Consider the following 19641-nt stretch of genomic DNA (forward strand, 5'->3'; position numbering starts at 1 on the left):
TCATTTTCTACTTTTTCAGAATAAAATTACTAGGTCAGTTTAATTTTTGTTAGTCTAAAATTATTAGGTCAGTTTAATTTTTGTTATTACAAAATAATGAAAAATAAAGCATTGCTGAGAGTATTTGAATACAAATAATGATGCTAGGAAACAGTAATAGAAAAAAACTCATAGAGAAATCATGTGGCATTCAGCACCAAGAAAACGCAAAATGCAACGAACATGTTTATTGTTTCTTTATGAATGAGCTATCAGTAATACTGGATACAGAATTGTTGCCAGAGAATTTGTCCAATTCTTGCCAAATTGTGAGAGAATCACATTTTTGTTTTGTTTTATTTGATTTGTTTTGGTTCAGTTTGATTTTTATGGGGGTGGTAAGTGAGAATGCTATAAAGGAATAAGGATGACAAGATTGTGTGAGGGATACCTGCTAATGGTTTAGAGTTATTAGAGTAAAGTGTGAATGAAGCATGAAATAATAAATCCTTTCCCTGAAAAATGGGGCTTTATAATTACTGACATGCTTTATACTATGCCATAGATAGCACTGAAGAGATAAAGCCAAAAGGCACTTACTGATTCCAAAATATCTAACAATAAATCATCAAGTGAAAAAAATCTTTTTATGCTTTTGGTACCTCTGCATTTTACATTCTGTCCCTCTTCCCACTCTTCAAGCCCTCCTTCAAGCTGCCAGCTGGAATATTTTGATTGAGAGCAGTACACATAAGCAATTATCCTTTGTGACATCTGATATAGTGGGCCCAGAAAACTAGAGATGGTTTGAGTAAAGAATTTTTAGCCAGCTGAAGCCACTTGGAATGTTAGGTAGGGAAAGATCAGAAAACTGGACTTGGCAGATTCATTTTTAGTGTGCCTAGAGTCAAAACTAGAGAAAGCAATGCTCAACAGTTTTTATATAACTGCTATTTTCTGTGTGTATTTTCAAAGTATGAGATTCATCTCATTATCAAACAGATAGATATACCTGTTTTATTCTGCTTCAATAGATCTTGGATATGAGACTTTTAATACTAATGCATCAATACTAATCTAAGGTTTTACCCCAATTAAGCTAGAGTGAGAATCGTGATTTCAAAAAGGTCTGAAAAATTCTTAACTTATGTGACAAAATTATTTATGCCGGCTGATTTCTATTTGTGATGGGTCCATAGCTTTCCTTAGATTCCCAGAGGGATCAACTACTCTTCTCAAGATGAGAGAAAACCACTATAGAACCTAATGGCCCCACTTTTCTCCAAATCACCCAGTGATTGCTCAGTTACCAAATTCAGTGCCCTTTGTTTCTTTCCTCCCTCCCTCACCCCACCCCACCAACTCATGTGTAGCAAATTGCTATAGTCGATCTCTCATTCTAGAAATTCTAATTTTTATGATTTTCATTCTCTTCTTGTTTCCTTCCTGTTGTACATAAAGCTCCTTCTTAAGTCTCTTTTTCTGACTACTCTTCCTTCACCTACTGGTAAATGAAAATATTACCAAACATTCTGTTCTCTCCCATTTCTGTTCTCATCTGGATGACTCCCTTAGTTTCACCTTGTGTTGACTCCAACTGGACACTGTTAGACATACCCACTCTCCCAACTGAAAGCCTTTCTATTAGCTTACAAATATGTTTATATTAGCATACTAAATACATGTTTAGAAATGCCAATCTCAACCCGGAAAAACAAAGCATAAACCTGTGATTTGTGATTATGACCACTATTATCATCATTCCATCCAAATTAACCCTATCACTGGACTACTATAATTGTTTTCTGACTGCTCGATTCACAGCTTCCATCAAATGTCCCTTCTCTCTCTTTTTGTCTTTATCCTTTCACCTCATGGAAAATAAAGTATCTTTTCATAGTTAACATTGGACTACATTACAATTCTGCAGTTTTTGTTTTTTCCATTGCTTTCTACTCTAAGTCAAAAATCTTCCCGTACTTCTACTATCCTTAATGAGTTCCATAGTATGTCTCGGCTTCAACAATTTCAGCATTCGTTTGACTGGTTTCTCTTCCTCTTTTATGATATACTTTCCACGCTTTGAAATCATAATTTTGACCACATTACTCAGATTCCAGAACACTCAATGTTTTATCATTGCCAATAGGAAAATTCCAGTAATCTTATTAATCATTTGAGGTTGCAGACTTTCCAAGTTATTTACCACTATTTACATCCACAAAACATGTTCTACTAGCTTTTTTCCTACACAGATATCATACTTTTGTGTTTCTGCCTTTGATTGTTCTTCTCCCTGCATTTGGAAAGCTCTTCCATTTTTAAACATCAAAAACATTAATCAATCTTAAAACTTAAGAGTTAAAAGCAAGTTATACTACCACCAGTCTTTCCCAGCAGCTACGAATAATTCTTACATGTTCTGAACAAAATCTTTGATTTCTACTTTTTTGAACTAATTTATTACTTTTTACTGTGAATTATATATATAGACATGCCTAACCTGCTTTTCTGGGCCATATGCTTTTTGAATGCTTTTTCATTTATAATTAACCATCACATCCTTTACATCTTTGTTTCCTTTAATAAATAAATTGCTCTTCCCAATAAAAAAAAATAGTTCACAGTTGTTTATATGGTAACACCCAAATTCTTCTGAATGGATTCGAAATCTTTTCTGTTTTCTTTCATTGCGATCACCACTATCATGTACCATTTCTTTTGCAACAACTGAACACTTATTACTCCCCCAAACACATCACATACTCATACCGTCCACCTTTCACTCTTTATTATTTAGACTCCAGTAGTTTTCCCCCTGTACCATTTTGTTCTCTGAAAACTAAGTCTGGGTTAGATGACTCTCTTAACTTTCCCTGTCATGTTTTGTGCATTTCACTTATCACACCGTATTGTGATTTACTTGTTGACCTGCCTTTCTGTATATCGACTCTAAGATCTTGGAATACAGAGGTAAATCTCTGAATCCTTTGTGCCAGAGTACCTGGCACATAGTAAGTGCTTGCTAAAGATGTGTTGAAAGGATAAATAACAGCATACTTATCATTTGGAATTCAACTTATTATTTAGGATCCATCTCACATTCCACCTCTCGGTGAAGTCCATCAGGATCACCCAGTTGAAACTAATCCTTCTCCCTTCCTACAGGCTGAATCTCTTCTTTAGCCTCTCTCATGTCATATTTTGCACTGCATTTGTAAGCTCGTTAGTTATGTGTGTGCCTACCACCCTTCCAAGCCCTGGTATTACCTTCTCCAGAAGGCTTTGCTTGACATTCATCAGCTAAGCAAAATCTCCTTCCCTGATTTCTCATAGCTCCTAATACACTATGACATCAAACGATTTACCATATTTAAATTTCAGTCTCTAATGTGACAACTCTTAAAGACTATGGGGTGGGGTGGAGTGGGTGGGGGACATTCTAATTACCCTTTTTAATCCTTGTGCCCAAAAAAGTACTTGATTTAGTTCAGTTCATAATAAAGGTTAAACTTACAACTTATTTTTGTACTCCCTGGGTCTTGCTCTAGGGCTATGAACATAGTAGATAGACAGTGAATATTTTATAAGTGAATGAATGACTTAATATAGCTAGATTTTTTATATAAATTCCATTTTTCTTTTAAGATACATGAAATTCTCCAGACTACGGATTAAACATAGCTTTTTATATAGTCTCTAATTTAGGCAATATTTATTCTATGCAATTGGCTCAATAAAAGATAGATGTCTATTCTTTAATAAATTGTATATTTGAACTTAAATGAATATATTACTAAATACCTCAAAACTCTGGTTACTTTAATTTACCCTTTCTACTTTCAGTTGTAAAAGTGGTATTACAGACAGAGGGAGTTGCATCTAGGGTAAGAGGTTCACATATTTACCTGGCTACAAGAAATTGAGATCATGGAATTGTTTTTTTAACCCTGAGTAAGATTTACAAATTGAAAATGTCATTGTAAATATGCAAATATTATGGAAATGTTCTTACTGATTAGGAAAATTTTCAGAAACCTAATTATGTTCCTAGCCTCCCCATCTGTGAGAGCAGTCAATCAGCAGACTAGTTATCATATTTAGATTAAAGCTATTAGAAAGGAATACTACCTGTAAAAGAACCAAGAAACTCAAGAAATGTCAAAAGGTAATGTCAACTGCAAAATATAACAGATTTTGTTGCTGTTTAAAATGATAGCAGTTGCACGTGGATTATAAATAAATAAGTAGTTTCAGATGCACCCCATTGAAATGAATTGGAATTAAAATGCTTAAAGTATTAGTGAAAATTTAGAGATGCTATGAACATAGTAGATAGCGAATATTTCGTTAATGGATGATTAAATCCACTTTGGGTTTAATCTATACTTGGGATTATAAGATTTGCTAAAATTCACTTTTACCACAGAAATAACAAAAACAACAATGAAGTCTCAATATTTGTAATTTATCCTAAGAACTCATATCCAGGACTCTCTTTTTATTTTTCCTTAGGGTAGAAAACAACTGAAACATATGCCTTTGTGTTTACAGTTTTATATTTGTTGCAGGTGTTCTGTACTAGCTTTTCTCTTTTCTCTTTCCTTTAAAAAATGTATACTCTCAGCATTATATGTTTTTTTGCTTTTAGAACAAGGTTTTATATCAATGGATCTGTGAGTTTTAATCAAAGCCACTAGATGAAAGACAGAGTGTGCTATTTCTAAAATATGAATTTGCTTGCCAGTGGTATAAATTTATCATTGATGTGTTTGTTTTCTTAATTTTTTTAAAGGAATTACAACAGTATCTAGCAAGCCTGGCTGAACAGTGCAGTGCTGACAATAATGGTGTCGAGCTCCCAGTTGTAATAATTCTCGATAATCTTCATCATGTGGGCTCTTTGAGTGATGTCTTCAATGGCTTCCTCAACTGTAAATATAACAAATGGTATGCTTATGAGATATTGTGAATGATGAAATATAAATAAAATGGTGATCAAATTTGCTTTCTTGGGCCTTTATACCTTTTAATACCTATAATGAATGTCATTAATTTGAGAAGCTTTCATTAACTTTACCCTATATTTCCAAAGAATCCCTATGTATTTCTCAGAACTGCTATTTATTCATTCAACAGCTATGTCCCAGGCATTTTTATGGAAACATGATTTACTTGATGATGTTAGTTTCTGCAGATATGCTGGAGGTCTGGGAGACTAATATCAATAATGAAATGTTTTTGAATCAGGGAAATTAAGAACTAGAGTGAGGCTTTAGAGCCCTGGTTTCATTCTTAGTCCATATCAAAGTTTAAATCAGCCTTCCAATAGAGATAAATTTGATACATTCAGATATACCTCTCTTCATTAACGAGTCTAATTTCTAACTATTTAAAATAAAAGAAAAGTTTAAAGGAGTTTTTAAAACTCTGAAAACCCACCTAAGATTCACTGTAGCATAGCCTCTAAGAAAAGGACATAGAAGAGCAATAACATAAATATTAATTTTAATAGTGCCAGTATCCCATTAAAACTAATCTCTGCTAGAGTTTTTTTAAATGTTTAAAATAGATTAGCATAAAATAAATATTGAAACAAGAATACAAATTTTCTTGTGTTATTAAGAACCATTAAAATAACTATGAAATAATAAAAGAGGAAAAATTAATGAATTTGATTATAAGCATGAGTCATAAGATGTTAGAGTTGAATGAGACCACTATGATTATTCTGTCTAATCTTTTTATTTTACAGATGAGTGAACTCAGGCTCAGAAAGGAAAAATGGTTCACCTAGGATACCTGAGCTGAAATTAGAACACCGATTCCTAATTTCCAGTTCAATGATTTTTGTCATTTTGCAACCTAACATTACAAAATTACCCTTTTAAAGCCTTATGACAATGGAATAATCATATTTATCTAAATTGTTTTCTAAGACAATTTAATATTTTAATCCGTTTGGCCTTTAATATATCTACATTTTTTTTCAGTCCATATATTATTGGAACAATGAATCAGGGAGTTTCTTCATCACCAAATCTAGAGCTGCATCACAATTTCAGGTAAAAAGATAAATTGAATTTTTTTGTTAGTTTTATTTTAGGTTTTGTTGTTGTTGTTTGTGTTTTGGTTTGGTTTTTTGCATTGTCTTTTTCTGTTTGTTTGGTTGTTTTTCCATTTGTACATTGACAGATCCTGCCTGCGGTGACCTGTGGTGTGAAAATAATTCTCACTTCTTACGACACTCTTTCTCAAGCAGACATTTCGTGATCCTCAACCTGTAATCAGAAGTGTTTCTTTAAAAAAAAAGAAATGTTTTTCCTGCTCACTATGTCACCAGCTAAAGTAGAGCACTTCTCTTTTAAATGTGAGGAATGTGAAGAGAATTCCTATTTCAGGATTTGTGATTCTTCTACAGAAGAGTGCTCAGCGTGTATACACCCACACACTTCTGACACACATGCGCTTCTCTTTAGTTTAAAAAGAAAAGTTAGTTACATTATAGCTCTAATGCTAATTAACCTCTTAACTTCTTTGAGCATTAAAATGTGGCCACCAATTGAAATAGGAATATTATTACTTTATATTGGAAAGATAATTGTTATGGGCCTAAATCTTAATTTATGTAAAGATTTCTCTCTTTTTTTTTTCTTTTTGTAGGTGGGTACTATGTGCAAACCACACAGAACCAGTGAAAGGCTTTTTAGGCAGATATCTTCGAAGGAAACTGATAGAGATAGAAATTGAAAGGAACATACGCAATAATGACCTAGTCAAAATTATAGATTGGATTCCTAAAACATGGCATCATCTCAACAGCTTTTTGGAAACACACAGTTCTTCTGATGTTACCATTGGTGAGTTCTAAAATTACAATATGCCATTTTCCAGGAACTAAGAGTACGTGGTAAAGATGGCCAGATTGGATGGTAGTAAATAACAAGTAAAGCTAGTGTTTTCTAAGCTTCTAAAGATTTGTTTCCTTTTTTCCATTTGAAAGTTTACCTTATTCTAAGCTTTGATCTTTAATTAGATTCATTTTGTCTAACAATTATGGTTTTCTAAGATATTACTGAGATCAAATAAATTTAATATAGACAAGTATCTAAAAATCAGATAAATATTTGAAATAAATTATATCTGTTTAGAGTATCTTTTTATGCTGAAAACAAATTTTAGCTAATGACACATATCAAATATAGTTGTGAGATAAGATTTTAGAGATAATTTAAGAGTTTTATATTTTTCATGAAGACAAAATTATTGGAATTATTCCTCTTTAGTTGGCACACAAAAGAGTTTAGTTTCTTTGCTTTATTTCACATTCCTTCTTAAGTTGATTATAAAGGTCCTTTCTCCATTGTTATCAATCATAAAGATATACTCATTAAAGATATAGTATAGATTAGAAAGAATAATTCTACAATTAGGATCAAAAGGCCAAGGCTGAGTCATACTTCTGCAAATAATGACATATTTTATATTTGTCAATTCGTTTAGCACAAGTTTTGTCATTTGTTAAATAGGGCAGGTTGACTGGATTATGACCTTTAAGGTTTCTCCTAACTCTAATATATTGTTTTAGATTAAGATTTTAGTGCTAAACAAAAGGAGAGTCCAAAGGAGACTGGGTCTTCAGTAAAACATACTTTAATAATAATCAAGCTGGCCAAAATTAACATTTTCTAAGAATCCTGTAAGAAATATATTAATTCCTTCAAAATGATGTCTAAATATGTGTTTAGATTGTTAACTTTAATGATTCTCAAAAATATTTGGTTATTTGTTTCTTTTCAGGTCCTCGACTTTTCCTTCCTTGCCCCATGGATGTAGAAGGTTCTAGAGTGTGGTTCATGGATCTCTGGAACTATTCTTTGGTTCCTTATATTCTGGAGGCAGTGAGAGAAGGTCTTCAGGTATAGTACTCAATTTTCTTTCCTGTTTGAAAAATAAAGCAAATATATTATTCATTTAAAAGCAAAACACATTCATTTCTCTGCATATTTATGAAGCAAACTAAAAACATAAGCTGTATAAATAATAGTGGTAAACTTTTAAAAAGCAACTAGTATGTTGTTTAGTTGCTAGTATGCTGTCCTAAAAATAAATATTTAGGAGAAAGAGAAAGCACAGTTATTCCAACAACTACACATTTATGGCCAAATTTATTGCCCAAGGGTGTTTACAGACTGTTTTTATTGAATAGCCTGTTAATTGCACAATTCTACATCTTATAAGACTGACATGTTTACACAGGCCTTGACCTTTTATTCTCTTACCATATAATTTGCAACAAGTAGTTTTTGTTTATAGGTTCCTTGTTTTTAATATGTCTTATTGTTTAAATCCCTTTAACATCATTTGGGTTCTTTATTATTTTTGACAGAGTGCTCTAAATTGTCTCTTTTTTTTCAGCCTATGACAAACTGGTTTAGCACCATCTCTGCTTTTCTTCTGAAGGCCTGCAATCAGCCCTTCTATTTACCCTTAACTAAAAAGTCAAAACATATCAATAATAAGAAAACTGTTTCTTCAGCAAAAATATGTTATCTCTTTGCATCAGTCATGCTATTTCCTTAAACTGGAGTAGAAATTTCAAGAAATTGTAAAATTGTAAAATTTAAGGTTGAATCTTGAATATTTTGTTGTGTAATTACCCAACTTATTGTAAAAGAATCCAGTCTTCTTTTCAATAACTTCTTTTCAATTACACACAATATTTTGTTGTGTAATTACCCAACTTATTGTAAAAGAATCCAGTCTTCTTTTCAATAACTCAGCCAAGGTTTAGGCAGTTTTTGCTTAGGCATCTCTATTTCTGGTTATCACAACTGCTACTAGAATTAAGATAGTTTATGCTTTCTATATTCTGTCGTCTGCAATACTATATTGTCTTTGTTTCACTACCTAAAGGATTAGTTATCTGATTTTCTTTCTTTTAACTTCCTTTCACAACCAGGTTCTCATCTAAGTAGCATGGCAGCATTTAGAACTATTGTGATCGTTCTGATGAACATGATGAATACTATGGGGATGGCTCTGAACACTCAGAGATAAAGATTCTAGACAATGCTATTAATTGGTTTTACTTCAGATTTAAATAATCTAATTTCATATTTTTAAGGGTATGAACCAATCTTGCCCCAAATGTGGCTCCAATAAAATAAAAGGCTATACCAAAAGTATTATTTTTCAGGTATAACATATTACTTTTCAGGATTCCCTAAAAATATTATGCTACCTAAGATGTGAGTCAAGTCTCTCACTTTCAACTAATTATACCTCCCAAAAAAGATTTTAATGTAAATTTTTTATAATGTTCTAAAAGTAATAATTTTAAAACTTAATGTTTAAATGAATTATTTGTTCTGTAGATACAATTTCAGAATTAATAAGCTATTATTCAAGTTTTTAGATATGAAATGCTCATTTTTTCAATTTGTTTGCTAATACATAGAAAGAAAAGCTTTTTAAAAACTCAACTAATAATGATTAGCTTCTTTAGATCTCATTTTTTAAAAGTTCATGAATTTTTAAAATATTTAAATCAATATTATTTATAAAACACTATTCTGAGAATTATAATTCTATAAAGTTTCCATTTGGGCAAAAGTATAACCACAAAAGCAATACCAGTTTCTCAACTAAAACTGAAAGATACCTTCAAATTATTTTTGAAGAAGGGTAAAATGCCTCAAGCCTCTTGCTGTTGTTCTGAATGTTTAGTAGTAGGTTAGTGTGAATGCTGAATCAACCATGATATAAGGAGTAGGAAAAACCAGTACATGGGAGAGATAAAAAAGAAAAACTCTTTGGTGGATAGACAGTTTTCATTGCTGCTGAAGGATGTGCTTGACAAGAAGTACACTGGCAGATGATATCCCTGGGGTGGTCCATATATGCCTTCTGGAGGAGCAGGAAGAAAAAGAATCACATATGTCATGAACCATTCCCTTGCATCTACGGGCAGCAAAGAACCTTGAGTTGTAGCAGGAGGTGGAGGAACAAAGCCTGATTGCAAAGACAAAAGGAATAGAAAAATCTCTTTTTAAATGAAGGCTGATGCTTTGGTGAAGAACCATATGGGGAATATACTCTGCCAGATGTTCAAGTTGGAAAAAAAAAAAAAACTAGTGATGCAACAGATTTTGATTTTTATTCTGGTGATTCTATCTTTCTTGAAATGTCAACAATTAGTTTATCTCAATCTGAATATTTAAATTTCTCTTCTTTCAATTATTTTTTAAATCTATTATATTCGGAAATACAGAATTGGGTATGTTTAGCCTTTTTTTGGTCATCTCCAATTTTGCTGTCCTTGACGATTCTTTAAAAGATTGCCATCAGTTGATTCTAGACTTTTGTATTCTTTTTGTAACATTTGCTTTCCAAGAATTACACATTTTTCTTACATTAGTTTAAGTAGTATATAGCAAGCTGTGTTTTATATCCTCCATAAAGTAAGTTTTTAACTGAAAGAAAACATCTGCTCCAAAACAAGAGAATTCTTTTAAAAATGATTGCTCCCCTCCCATCTTCTAAGGAAATGCACAGATACCAAGATCTGGACTCTGTATTTGTTGCTGTTGTTTGTTTGTTTGTTTGTTTGTTTTCTTTTGTTTCATTTTGTAGGCAAGGCTTCCACAACCACATACAATTTTTCCAGGAGAAACCCAAAAGACAACTCCAAGGTGTCACTGTCCACCATTTTGCTTTTGTCTCATTAAACCACAACAAGCCCTATAAAACATCTCACAGTATGCCATCTGGGACCAGATGTGCACCTGGTGATCAGGATTGCCCTCAGTAGAGTACATCAAAGGGAGAGGAGAGTAAATTAAAGAACTGGTGCACCCATGTTACCGCCCTCCTAATTTTAATTTTTTTTTCTCTCTTCCTATGGCCCTTATACTTTCACAAAGTCCCATCAACCTGTCTCAGTATGCCCTTCCTGGTTTGGTTTTAACTTTGTTCCCAGTTGAAAATTTTCCAGACATCTCTCGGCTTCATCTTTTCCCTTCTACTCCACTGTTGGTCCTTTAACCAGGCCTTATCATCTTTTTATTATTGACTTTTTCCCTCCATATGAGTCTTTACAAAGCTGATGCTTTCGTTTCTCATTTTTTCCTCCTCTTTTACTAGTGGCCTTATAAATAAACATCTAAAAAGCATTTTTACAGGAAGCAATGAGATTATTAAAAGAAGTTAATCTGAGGAAAATGGTTATCAGAAAAAGTATTCTTAGTCTCAAAGGAATTTTGAGTAGAGCAACTTAGAGAAAAAGAAGTCTCTTCTTTTATTCATCATCTTTCCATAGTGCACTGTGGTAGAGAACTCTGTTTAGTGTCTAACATGGCTTTTTTCAATTCTCCATAACTGGATCTTTTCTTTCTCAACTGTAAGTTTTCTTTTGATTTGTAAAATTATTAATAAAGATAAATGTGGGCAGTCATTTCAACATGTTCTTTAAAATAAACCTCCCTTACACGCTCTCCCAAATGCTGGTTATCTATCCTCAATGTTCAGCTTTATTTTGTCTGGCCTTTAAGTTTAAAGTGAGTTATGTAGACAGCTGTATATTTAAAGCATGGAAAATTGTATACGTACAGTAATTCCCTTGAAAGTCCTGTAAAAACTCTATGTATAAATTAATCACTCAATTAGTAGTCATCTTTTTTAACTAGGTAGAAATGCATTTTATATGTGCTAAATATGTAATCCCCTTTCAGATGTATGGGAAACGAGCCCCTTGGGAAGATCCCTCAAAGTGGGTGCTCGATACATACCCATGGAGCTCAGCATCCCTGCCTCAGGAGGGCCCAGCATTACTTCAGTTGCGGCCAGAAGATGTTGGGTATGAGGGCTGCATCTCCACTAAGGAAGCCACAACCTCAAAGCACATTCCACAAACTGATGTGGAGGGGGATCCCCTGGTAAGAGGCCGATGTGTGATTCTTCCTCTAGAATCTTTTTTTTTTTTTTAGGTTTTATTTTTTTATTATAATTTTTTTAATTAAAATTTTTTTGGTGACATTGGTTAACAAAATCCAGTTTCAGGTGTACAATTTAACAGTAAGGTATATATATGTGTTGCATTGTGTGTTCCCCTCCCATAGTTTGATTTCTTTCTGTCACCGCATATTTGACACCTTTTACCTCATCTACCACCCTCCTCTCCCCTTCTCCCTACCCTCTGGTAACAACTAGTCTATTATCCATGTCTTATAGAATCTTGATTATAGTGTATTTAGTTATTTGTATCTAGGACATGAGTTCACTTAGGTAATATTTGGGATTGTTCTGCAATTAATACTTAGTTTTAACTCTTTTACTCTCAACCTGCTTTCACTGGGTGAATTTCTTAAAATGAAAGGCTGAACTTGAAAGCTTAAAAATAATCAAGAAACACTAAAACCAGGCTGAACTCTATGACCATAATTTTTCTCTTATTCAGAAAACTGTATAAAAAGATAATTAAAATTTTCAATTCCATGACTAAATTCTCTTGATATCCAAGAGAAAACTGAATTTTGTTCTTAAATGAAGAAACAAAAAGAATACAATTTAATGTACACTTGGAGAACTAAAGAATATTTTATATATATCATCTAGTCTGACTAAATTTGGAATTAGTTTTCTGTTACCTACCTATAAAGTAGAGAAGAAAAAACTGATTTGGAAATCAAAGGGAAGTTATTTTCCCTGCTTTGTTCAATTTGCAATTGTGTATGGCTTAATAAAAGTCGATAAAAGTCCAAAGTATAAATATTTGAAAATATTAAGTACATAGTGTTATTGGGAAAAATTCTTTATTTTTTTATGTATTTATTTTTTATTTTGATAGATGACTTTCTATAGGTTGATGTCAAATGTAATGTGTTTGTTGGCTCACTATCCTGTGATTAAAAAGATCATTGGACTTGCACAACCAATATAGAAGGAAATACTGAAATAAACACCATTATGTTACTTAAAGCAAACAAAAAAGAAATGATTAAAAAGTCATGGTCTATGACTATACCCAAAGACATAAAATGATTTGATATTTTATGGAGTACCTTTATATTAACAACCTCAACACCTATACATCATCACTATTGCAGCTGATCATTATTAACGTATTTGGGGTTACATGTGAACAATCTTTTCAAGATTCTTTCCTCAGTAAAGAATTCTATAAAGTCACAGAAGTATATATATAGACCTTCTTGGAGTCCAGAGATCTCCCATTTAGGACTTTTGATCTAGACTATAAATTACTTAAGGGCCTGGACTTACATTTTATAACAGGCACCTGGCCCTTTAGCTTATCCATAGTTAGAAATTAACTGTAGTGGTGGGATTGGTTTGAATCAAGTATGTGAGCATGCATTGAAGTTACTGATAGAATGATTAAAATTTAATAAATATAAGCTTTAGGGTACAAATATAAGTTATTTCTCATGATTTTTTGTTGTTGTATTGGCTTTATTTATTTATTAAATTTATTAGGGTGACATTGGTTAAGAAAAATATATAGATTTAGAGTATACAATTTAATGTCATATGTATATAGCACTGTGTGTGATTTCTCTCATATGTCAGATCTAAAACTGAATTTTTAAAAATAAGTCCTATTATATTTTTGCCGTTTTGATATACTGTATCTGTTTCAGATAAGGAGAGATGTTTATAAAGTTTATTTTCTGAGTTACTCTGTAGAGTATGAGACCCTTATGGAATGCCTTCAACTTTCCCATTTCCCACAGTCCTGATAAAGAGTTATCATCTAAAAGTAATTCTTTGGATCAGTCACATTCTGTTGTGAAAGTAAATGTTTTCTATCTGCTTTTATTTCTCTATATTTCTATAATTACTAATATGAGGTAAAATATACTTGCGGTCCAATCTAAATCACTATTTCATATCAGAAATATGTTTTTGAATCTGAAAAAAGACGCAAAGTTTTGGCATATCTCATTGTATTTTAAAAATGCAATATGTATTCATCAACGAAACCATGTCCTCAGGATTAAGACTTGGTGATCAGGAGATAAATAAGATATCATTTTTGATCTCAGGAAGCTCACAGTCTAGTAGTAGAGACAGACCTATCTAAATTACAGTAAAATAATGATAGAGGTACATGCTAGATAAAATTGTGAGTCCATTGAGGAAGTGATTAGGAGAAAGCTTCGCAGAGGAGGAGATGCTTGAGCCAGGTCTGGAAGCATGAAAAGAAGTTCATCATGTGGTTGAACTGAGAATATCCAAAATTAAGGAAAGAGAAGGTAAAAGATTGTGGAACAATATAATAAAAAAGATGAATTTAAGGAATTATATACAAATCAGTAGGATTGGAACAAAAGAGGGTGGGAGGAATTAAAGCTACAGAAGTCTGCAATTGCTAGATCATGCCTAGCCATGTTTATCTTTGTAGAAAGTAAAAACTGTATCATACAGAGATTGGGGAGCCACCCAAAGATTTTGAGCAGGGAACTTACCTAGTTAGATTTTCAGTTTATAGAGATCACTTTGGTGATAGAATACAGGACATATTAAAGGAGAGAGGATGGATTTGGAGAGACTAGCAGATTCATAAATACCATGGATAATAAGGACCCCACCAAGATGTTACAAATGACAGACATTGTATTTATGACTATGTGCGTGGGAAAGAGGGGAGAGGAAAGTGGGAGAAATACTTTTGTAGAGAATCATAATCTATCCCAGTGACTATTGAATCATATGTAACCTTACCTCCCTGTATAATCTCCTTTGACTTGAATGCACAATGCAACACTATGAGAAGCCAAGGTAAATCGTTCGTATACATTTATTATGAATCTGAAGTTTGGAACTTATTCTAATGGAATATGTTTACTCCATGGCACCATTAAAAAAAAAAAAGACTTTAAGAACACTATTACTGCAACGAAACTTTTACAGCATTAAACATTCAAGTCTTTCCAAACATTTGTAACTGAAATAGAATCATAACCCTTTAAACAGATCTCATTTGCCATTTCTACCGTTAGTAAATCAGGAGAGTGCTCTAAATAAACCTTCTTCACATGAACATATAGCCAGCTACTAATGAGGGAGGAATCAACAAAAGAAAAGAAGGGAATATGATTGTGCATGAAGGTAGAGATGTGTGTGAGAGAGAGACAGAGAGAGGGAGAGAGGCAAAGGGAGCGAGAAAAACTGTGTTGTTGGAGACATTCGGCTTTTTGGCTCACTGAGTTTAAGTAAGAGGTTATCACCAACTACTTTCACGTCATATTCTTCTGTAGCTAATTTAATAAAATCAGAGAGTTAAACCAAAAATTATATTGAAAAACGTTTTCTTGAAAAATATTCAGATGACTTTAAAATATGCTATAACTGTAGCCTCTTTGTCAGAAAGGCATTGTTGCTGAAATTGGTGATACCCAGTTTATCATTTATGTCACAAGCATTTTTTGAAGACATATTTTTCACTGAGCACAGAAGCATGCATTACCTAACATATGAATAAAGAATTCTTTTTTAGATTTCTCCTTTTTATTGGATCGGATTCCCTATTTCTCAGTTTAAAAAAAAAACTTTATTTTATAAATTAATAAAATTAGTATGCTTAAATAATATAAACATTATTACAATTTGTAGAAACTCTTGATAAGAAAACAAATTCACTACCCTCATGAAGACAGACATGTGCCACTTTTTCTGTGCTTTTTAGAATTGTCGAACCATTTGTCTACAATTTGCTTTTAAACGATCTTTCTTTTTACTTCCCTCTCTAACAGTGGATCTGCAGATCTATCGAAATCCAAGCAAGGTGGCCGCTTTTTATTTTGTAATACATGGAAATGCTAGCTGTCCTTCTCCCCGGGTGCTTTCATACACATGTCCCTTTTACTGGAACAAATATTACCATTGTCCTATAAAGCTGGGAAACTCGAGACAGCTGCTGTTGTTCTAGACGTTGGTTTTTGTTTTCAGTGATATATCAATCATATTTTAGCCAGAAATTCAACAACAGAAACTTGACAGTGATTCTTTCCTTCTCCCTTTTCAAACACTCATGTTCTGTTTCATTCAGTCACCTCCTCTTGAGGTCAGCTCCTAAACAGCAGATGGTGTGCTTGTGTGCAGCAGCTGGCTCCATTCCACTCCATCCCCTCCTTCTCCCAAGGGACTGTGTGTGTGAGCCTGTGTGTGCATCTGTGTGTGTATGAACACTCACGACTTTCAGTTGCCATTCAATGCTTTCTGCTTCTCCCAGCCAAAAAGCTGGGAAGCTTGGCATACTCTCCAGCAATGAGCCCAGATGTCCAGCTGTGATACAGTTTCCTTCCCAGTCTCCCTGCTGGAGCAGTGTTCATTCACAACCTCAAATAAAACAGTTATCTGGAGGCTTTATTTTATCCTTATGGTTTCGTGTTGTATCATATTTGGGAGAAATAATGTAGGAGCCAGGGGCAACTAGTAAAAACCTAAAATTATTTTCCTGTTTCATTTGGATGGGATGAGACAGTTCCTCAGTGTTGCTCAGGGCCTCATCTTTTATGGGGCTGGCTTACTGAATGCATCATTGCCTCCATCCGATGTCTCTTTTTCTTTCTTCAGATGAATATGCTAATGAAACTCCAAGAAGCAGCCAATTACTCGGGTACACAAAGCTGCGACAGCGATAGCACCAGCCACCATGAAGACATTTTGGATTCATCTCTTGAATCTACCCTCTAGAGGGTGAAAAAAGTTAGGGGGAAAGACTATGCTTTTTTAAAATGTAAGATATTTTCACTAAACCACTGCCAGTATGAAAGCACCTATCAAGGGCCCTGACCCAGAGTCGTGGTCTCCAAGGAGGCAGCAGAACTAAGTCTGAACCGCCAAGATGCTCAATTGAAATGGAAGCTTAACTTTATTTTATTTCTAGGCATTTTTATATCTGTGGAGTGATATAAAGCTCCATTACTCAACTGGAAAGGACCCTAATGACAGGGCGACTGAATAGATTGCACATGGGATAGCCAAACTGGACTTTCGTTTTTTCCTCTTTAAAAGTTTACAGTGCAGACCCTTTTTTTGTCCCTTCATTTTGTTTCCTCTGATGAGCTGTTCTCCCCAAGCAGGGTCCATTCTTCTGATCCGTCCAACCTCCTTTGTGCCACATGGTGCTGGTCACAGGGCTCCAGTAGTGTTTGTGTTGTGCGCTCACCCCATTCCAAAATGAAGCCAAGAGGCCAGTCCTCTGCAAGCACAAATGGAATTGTGCAAGCACCAGAAAAACACTACTGTGGCAAGCTGGAGAAGTGCCAATATAATTCTCAACTGCCATGTTCACGTGATGTGCTCCACCAACTTTTTAGTATATGAGTCACAAGTTTTATAAGATTGTTTTTACCACAGTGGTCTTTTTAAGCCACCTGCCCACTCCCTTAAGAGTTTTATACCAACTATTAGTCAACACTGAAAAAAAGGCTTTTTTAGGGCTTTATTTGTTTGAGCCTTTTCAGTGAAAGAAGGAACATTTCCTATGGTGCTGTCTCACTGCCTTAAAACAGATTTCTACAACAGTTTCAGTCGGTTCAAATCCTAAACCATTGGTAATTTCCACTGTCTTTTCATTTACAACCAAGCAACACCAGTTAACACAGTAGCCTCATCTCTATATATCTTTTTTTTTTTTAAGAAATGGATAGGAGAAAGATCAGTATTTTTACCTTGTGAATAGATTGCTTTGCCTATCCTACAAAGTATTCGAATAACCCAGAAACCCTCTTTGACTGTCACTTAAAAGCTAAGACATGTGGCTAAATTCCATCCAGTTCTAGGTGAAAGAGTTTCAGAAGGCGGGAGATTTTTGAATTCTTATCCAGCAGAGCTGGAAGCACTAGATGCAGCATGAGCACAACTATTTGGCTTTCCTCCCCTATTCTTTTTTTTTATTATTATTATTAGTTTTGAGCATGTTGTTTTGATTGCTGTTGTTGTACATGAGAAATTCAGCATTAAAGAACACTGAAGCAGTGGAGTCACTGTGGAAGAGGAAGCATTTATACTGTAAAAGAAGGTTAGATTTGCACAGTCTACTGGGTAGGTATTGTAAATAATAATTTTAAAAACTTGCACAAGTCAAAACAAACACAAAAAAAATTGTATTTTATCCTGTTGGTGTTAAGAGGTGTTTCACTTGCTGAGATTTCCTGTACGTTACAAACAAATACAGAATGCAAACCCTCAAAGCTGTTATTATCTGGTGTGTTTGTCCTGTATTTACAGTTGTTATGACTATGCAGGAGCTATCAGTGCTAGAGTGAGCATGCTTCAAAACTGTACATGAAGCCAATACATTTTTGGAAAAGTAAAAATGTCTAAAAGTGCATCTGTCGTGGCAGGCTTTAAAGAGAGTGCATGAAAACTGATTGAAATCATTGGAGATGTTATCACCACTCACAGAGGACAGGTCTTAAGTTTATAAAACCCAAGGGCTAGGCCATGGTGTAGACTTGTTCCATGCATGTGAAAATGTGTTGCTGTCAGGACGTGTAATTGGTGCTACTCTCTGTGACCACCCATGGGTCAGTTGCTCTAAAACAAAAACAACATGAGACATCTGTGCAGTTTTCAGAGTGTCGGTAAGTCTATGGGTTCCACACGGTGCTATTGCCCTAAGGGAAATCTGAATTGAATTTATGCACATTGAATTGTCACCCTAACTTTGAAGCCTCAAACATGGACCGAATATGTTGTGAAACATCAATACATGTAGCTGGATGAGTGACTAGTTGCCCTTGTATAATATATGATCTAAGAAAATTGCTAATCTTTCCCTGCCATTTTGAGAAACACAGTCCAAACATGATCATAAACAATTTCCTGCAATACATCCCAGTAGGTCCGCCTAGTTTACAACTTAAACTAGTTTGTGAAACATTTGTCTGTATACATTTTATATTTTGTACATTTTGATGTAACATATCATGTAAATAGGCAGAAACAGTGAAATAAATCATCTGCAAAGTTTTGTAGTCTTTGTAAAGCCCCAACAATAAGTACTTGGTGTCAATGGACTGAACTGGATGATGTATTTTCTATTGGTTTATTGTTCCTCTAGCTTGTAAACCAGCTTGCATATATTTTTTTGCAAATGTGCACCCTGTATCTGTCTAAATTATTACTTTGCCATTAAAGTGGAATTATTTATTGACAACAAGGTGTGGTGTCTATATATGGAGAAAAATTGAATAATTATGCACCAAGAAGTGTCAAACTTTAAAACGTGTGTGCTATTAATATGCTATCAATAAGGATGTGTGTGAATTTTTATTTTGTATACTTCATAGAAAGGACCTCATAGCTTTTATCAGGATTTAATTCGTAAATACAGTTGACCCTTAAACAACACGGGGGTTAGGGACCAGTACCCCACACAGTCAAAAATCTGCATGTAGCTTTGGACTCATCAGTCATGCTTTGGTATCTGTGAGGATTGGTTCAAGGACCAGAACAATGCATACAGTTAGCCATCCGCATCTGTGGATTCCCACCCACTGATCAAAAATACTGTTTGTTAAATCCACAGATGTGAAACCCAGGGATATGTAGGGTGGAGTGCATATTAATTGAAAAAAATTTGCAAATAAGCGCACCCACACTGTTCGAACCCATGTTGTTCAAGGGTCAACT

The 19641-nt window shown here is 33.9% G+C and overlaps 1 protein-coding gene across 5 annotated transcripts in view; it reads left to right on the forward strand.

The window, feature by feature from the left end:
* Positions 1 to 19165, forward strand: part of NAV3 (neuron navigator 3) — a 302837-nt gene extending 283672 nt beyond the window's left edge. For all 5 annotated transcript variants that reach the window (XM_039838902.1, XM_039838904.1, XM_039838903.1 and 2 more), the window contains 6 exons: positions 4775 to 4929; positions 5973 to 6044; positions 6643 to 6839; positions 7780 to 7898; positions 11712 to 11915; positions 16576 to 19165. In XM_039838902.1, the coding sequence (XP_039694836.1) occupies positions 4775 to 4929; positions 5973 to 6044; positions 6643 to 6839; positions 7780 to 7898; positions 11712 to 11915; positions 16576 to 16695 (867 nt within the window). In that variant the 3' untranslated portion in view covers positions 16696 to 19165. The remainder of the gene's footprint in view (positions 1 to 4774; positions 4930 to 5972; positions 6045 to 6642; positions 6840 to 7779; positions 7899 to 11711; positions 11916 to 16575) is intronic.
* Positions 19166 to 19641: the final 476 nt, after the last annotated feature.

The sequence above is a fragment of the Pteropus medius genome, unplaced genomic scaffold (assembly GCF_902729225.1).
Source record: "Pteropus medius unplaced genomic scaffold, Ma_sr-lr_union100, whole genome shotgun sequence".
NCBI classification, from domain to species: Eukaryota; Metazoa; Chordata; class Mammalia; order Chiroptera; family Pteropodidae; genus Pteropus; species Pteropus medius.